This window comes from Cricetulus griseus, chromosome 5, assembly GCF_003668045.3.
Source record: "Cricetulus griseus strain 17A/GY chromosome 5, alternate assembly CriGri-PICRH-1.0, whole genome shotgun sequence".
Lineage (NCBI taxonomy): Eukaryota > Metazoa > Chordata > Mammalia > Rodentia > Cricetidae > Cricetulus > Cricetulus griseus.
The window spans coordinates 107,368,776-107,374,216 of record NC_048598.1 but is presented as its reverse complement, the minus strand read 5'-3'; the positions used below and the strand labels follow the sequence as shown (position 1 = coordinate 107,374,216).

At 38.2% G+C, this 5,441-nt stretch overlaps 1 protein-coding gene across 1 annotated transcript; it reads left to right on the top strand.

Annotated features, from left to right (window-relative positions):
* The first annotated feature begins 421 nt into the window (after positions 1-421).
* Positions 422-1,435, top strand: Gpr65 (G protein-coupled receptor 65). The gene has a single exon (XM_035444883.1). The coding sequence runs from the start codon at positions 422-424 to the stop codon at positions 1,433-1,435; it is 1,014 nt and encodes a 337-aa protein (XP_035300774.1).
* Positions 1,436-5,441: the final 4,006 nt, after the last annotated feature.

The window sequence follows — 5,441 nt, the reverse complement described above, 5'->3', positions numbered from 1 at the left end:
AAGGATGCCAAAGTGTATGAAAATAAAATCCACGCCCTCATATTTGCACCAATCTCCAATCTCCTGTAAGATTCAAAAGGACAAATTGAGAGGGTGTGAGTGACCTTTCGAGAAAACTAAGCAGCCCATGATATTGAGCACAAAGACTTCTGATGGTTAAATTCAGCTCACTGCTCTAAGTCACCCCCCTCAGGAGCCTGGATTCTGAGTTCTGGTGGTGAGAGTCTATGTGAAAAAAAATTTGATCTGTACCCACTCTCTAAATGCATTGATGAATTGATTACAACTTCAAAAACCAAGGAAAAAAATCCTAGCAAAAAAAAAAAAAGAATATAACATTGAAATCTTAGAAGCAGGCAAGGTTTCTTCTCCTGTTTACAGCCTAAGAAGTGATGTAATTGCCACTATAAAAAAAAAAAAAATGACCATGAACAGCACATGTGTTGAAGAACAGCATGACCTAGATCACTATTTGTTCCCAGTGGTCTACATATTTGTGTTTATTGTCAGCGTCCCAGCCAACGTTGGATCTTTGTGTGTATCCTTCCTGCAAGCAAAGAAGGAAAATGAACTAGGAATTTACCTCTTCAGTTTGTCACTGTCGGATCTGCTGTATGCGTTGACTCTGCCTCTGTGGATCAGTTACACATGGAATAAAGACAACTGGACTTTCTCTCCCGCCTTATGCAAAGGGAGCGTTTTCTTCACATACATGAACTTCTACAGCAGCACGGCGTTCCTCACCTGCATTGCCTTGGATCGCTACTTAGCGGTTGTCTACCCGCTGAGGTTTTCTTTTCTAAGAACGAGAAGATTTGCACTCGTGACCAGCCTGTCTATCTGGATACTGGAATCCATCTTTAACTCTATCCTTCTGTGGAAAGATGAGACTAGCGTCGAATACTGTGATGAGGAGAAGTCTAACTTCACCCTGTGTTATGACAAATACCCTCTGGAGAACTGGCAGATCAACCTCAACCTGTTTAGGACGAGCATGGGCTATGCAGTCCCTTTGATCACCATCATGATCTGCAACCATAAAGTGTACCAAGCTGTGCAGCACAACCAGGCCACGGAAAACAGCGAAAAGAGAAGGATCATAAAGTTGCTTGCTAGCATCACGTTGACGTTCGTCCTGTGCTTTACCCCCTTCCATGTGATGGTGCTCATCCGCTGCATTTTAGAGCGCAATATGAACTTCAGTAGCAAGTCTGGGAAGCAGACGTTTACGGTGTACAGAATCACAGTGGCACTGACCAGTCTAAACTGTGTCGCTGATCCAATTCTCTACTGCTTTGTGACTGAAACGGGGAGAGCTGATATGTGGAACATATTAAAATTGTGTACTAGGAAACACAATAGACCACAAGGACCAAAAAGGGACATACTTTCTGTGTCCACAAGAGATACTGTAGAATTAGAGATCATAGAATAAAAAAAGGAGGCGGGTTAAATTGCATGGTATTATATAATAAAAACTATACTTTTGAAAGGAAGTCTGGCATAGGAGGACCAAGTGTTCTGAGTGAATTCTTTCTTCTACCCCAGTGGAAATATTCCTAAGGTCCATTGCACAACTCCCACATTGACTTTTATTAAATAAGGTGTAAAAATGTGTTATTTTCTAATGACGTGGGGTCATCCTTGGTAGAAATTCTCTTTGTCTGTACACTATAACCCCTAAGAAGCATGTAAAGTGTTAATCTTTAAATTGGTGGCCATTCTGTCTGATGGGTATGACTTTGTTGTTGTTCTATCTTCGGATTTTCAGACTATCAGCCACCAGTTCTCTCATGTCTATAAACCTGTCTCTAACAAATGTAAATACTATAGCTAATCCATTTACTAATAATATTGAGGCTTTTAAAGAAATGTTCTTGTGAGCCTTCGTGAAGTTTACATCAATTTAGGAAGCTAGTCACTGAGCCACATAAGGTAAAAGAAAATGGACTTTGTATTTCGATCTTGGTTTCTTTGAATTTATAGGTGCATACATGATAGTTGGAACTGATATTAGTTTCCATCCAGGCAAATAGATATTTGTAGGCAAGCTTACACCCATAAGCTTCCTTTATGACTTAGAATATGTAAAGAATATTGATATATTCTTTTCAAATCTTCATGGTAGAATTTACTCTTCATAGTTTTAGGTTGGCACTGGGCAGTCATTTCTTTTAACAAAAGAATTTTGAAGGTGTTTTTCTACCCTACTTTTCCCTTTACTCCTTCTCTTTCTTCTCTTTCCTTTATATTCTTTCTCCTTTTGAAGAAATGATCAGCTGGCAAGTGTCCTGATACCACATTGGAGCTATATGCTGTGAAACAAAAGCTTGATAATCACAAGGACTGATATGCTTGGTTTAGAATGTGTGCGTATGTGGCAGTAGTTTTCCATTGGTCTTTCATGATGAAATGTGCACACCGAGGAAAGCTGCCTTGCCTTGGTGCCGTTTATCCAGGCACTAACATTCATTTTTCTGCTCACAATGCTTTCATAGAGTTAATACATTCTGTCTGCACTCTAAGACACATATATGCTTAAAAACTAGAGTATTAAAATGAAGACTAGCTAAAATCATTTGAACTGCTTGGCTAATTTTTGGTTAAGTGATTGGTGGCCTGTAAAAATGCATTTAAAGGTAAAAGTCTAGAATTAATTTCTTGACCACATATTAAGACTCAAATGTAGATCCAGTGACTTCAAGTTCAGGAAGATTCAGACCTTGAACCCAGAATCCTGACTTGGTTTCCAGACTTGACTTGGCCTTTATGATATTTTAAAAATACTTTCTAAAATAACTTCCTTCTTTATGCGTGAAAAATTAATACAGTTGTTGGGTTTAGGTTAATAGGGGGAATGAGAGTTTAATCACCAATTTATACATCTGGAAGTATAATTCAGATAGTAATTATACTGATACATTATAGAAACTTGATAAGGATTTTTCTTTAGTCTGTTATTTAAAGAGACATGACAAAATCTTGCATGATGGCTGACAAGAACATTATAATTAGATAATTAACACTAAAATGCTGGTTTAGCAGATTGTAGAGTTAATTTACCTAAATCCAGTCTATCAAAGCCTGCTAGCAACCTTTGAGCAAGGCGATGAAAAATCAGGAGATTTCTCATATGATTTAGAACAGAGCACTCTAGACATGACTGAATGCAACCAGCCTTGAAACGTTAACCTTTGAATCTTTAAAAAGACTTCCAGAGTTCCTCATTAAGATTTCCTCCATCAAACTGAAAGTCCTTCTGGGAGGAAAAAGAGCTTCCAGCCATAGTTACCTGGTAGTTTTTGACAAAACACCTTGGTTAGAAAGCCAATTCTTTCACTGACAAGTTGTTGGAAATTTTGATGATTTCCCTAAAGCTTGCAGGAACAGTGTGTGTGTGTGTGTGTGTGTGTGTGTGTGTGTGTCCATCACAGCACCTGCTTTCACCAGGTAGACAGGAGGACAATGGTCACTGCTGTTAGTAGTGGCACCTATGCTGGTCAGGACTGTGGATAGTGACCTAAGAAGAAGCACTTTGATACAATGCTAGAAATAGATAATAGCAATGAGAATCAATTAGAGCTGGCTCAAGACACGGTTGTAATACTCTCCAGATGGTTAGACACTGGCATTAAGGCAATTCAAGGTCCTTTGTGTTTTCTGGTTCTGTGGGAAATTTTCAATAGTGCCAGTTCCTGGGCATTCCACACCCCTAGGGGACACACTGAAGGCATCAACAGGTAGATATCCACTTTAATTTATTTGCATATGTGACTGTTTGTTTTGTTTTGTTTTCCAAATTGATATTTTTAACAAAATGTACATTTTTGGAAAGCCAGAGAAGAGACTACCTGCAGGTGGGGTTTCTTTGTTTTGTTTGGGATTTTATTGTTGTTGTTGTTGTTGTTGTTGTTTTAACTACCATTTTCCCTACCTTATTTGGGAAATCTTTATGGAAGAAAGGGATTGTAAAAGACATAGAAATTAACTCCTTGTTTTGTACAACTTTAAACATTGTCTCCCTGAGGACATCTGTAGCAAATCTTTTTGTGCAAAGTGATGTATTTGTATTCCTTTACTCTCTGGTTAAGCTAACAGAAGTCTTCCAAGAACATTGGGTGTCTCTCCTGTAATGATTGAATAAGTCACTACTCACCAGTTACCTCTGTTGACTTTGTTAAGCTTCTTTATTTTTTAGTTAGATGAGTTTGGTTTCAAAATAGAATCAGTGATAACGGAGCACATGGGTATCTCTTTATCTTTCTTCATCATCTCTCTCATTTTGGGAGCTTCTTTTTGACCAATCCCACTCTCATCATTCTCTTATCCATGCTCAAGACCCTGTTCTCTCCTAGCTAAACCCTTCCCAGTTGCTATGGTAACAGTTGCTACTGTAGCACTGCTGACCCAAGAAGGCATTGTGATAAGTGATCTCAGACTTGTTTATGTGGGAGCCCATTATGAAATCAAAAGAATTCCTGAAACAGAGACAGGAATACAAATGCATAGACACAAACTTGCTCCATCTCCTGAAAACAGACAGAAAAAAAGTCCTTGTAGCCCTTTTAGCATGAGTGTGTGCCTTTTTGTATAATGTCTAATGCCAACTAACAAAACACAAGTCATCTTTTTAACAGCTAAAGTAATGTGTCATTGGGTTCATTGGATTTTCTTGTTTAGCAATCAGAATCTGAAGGAAACATTTTAAATATTCTTCTATGTCCTTTCTTTTTTCTCACTGAAAGTGACTGTAGGGGGGGGGTTGTTTGTTTCTTTCTCACCATGCTTTATTTTCTATTCTACACATTGAACAAAATTAAAATATACAATGTATATGCTAGGGTGTTTTCACCCACAGGGGTTTTGTTTTTCCCAAAGACACATCTTATTTTGTAACATGTCGATTTACCACATTCCTTGTTTCTTTGTATTAATTCTTCTCACTCCACTCCTCCCAGTTCTTCCCCACTTTCTGTCTCCCCCAGATGAGGGAATTGTGTTTGTTTGTTTGTTTGTTTGTTTGTTTGTTTGTTTGTTTTTTGGGTTTTCGAGACAGGGTTTCTCTGGCTTTGGAGCCTGTCCTGGAACTAGCTCTTGTAGACTAGGCTGGTCTCGAACTCACAGAGATCCATCTGCCTCCACCTCCCAAGTGCTGGGATTAAAGGCATGCGCCACCAACACCTGGCTAAGGGGGTTGTTTTAAGGAAATGTCTGTCTCAATTTTTTCCTTATAATATTCTAGAAAATTTAGCTCTAAGTAAGTTGTTTATTTACACCTCCTAGGTAGACGCCTCTGGAAGGAGGCAATCATGTTTTACGAATAGGAAAACCAGCTATATTTTCAAAGTATTCTTTCTTCCGAGCATAAAATCTAATTCAAGTTTTTTTTTTTTTAAAAAAAAGATATTTGAGCACTGTAATTTCAATTTTTTTTGTATTCC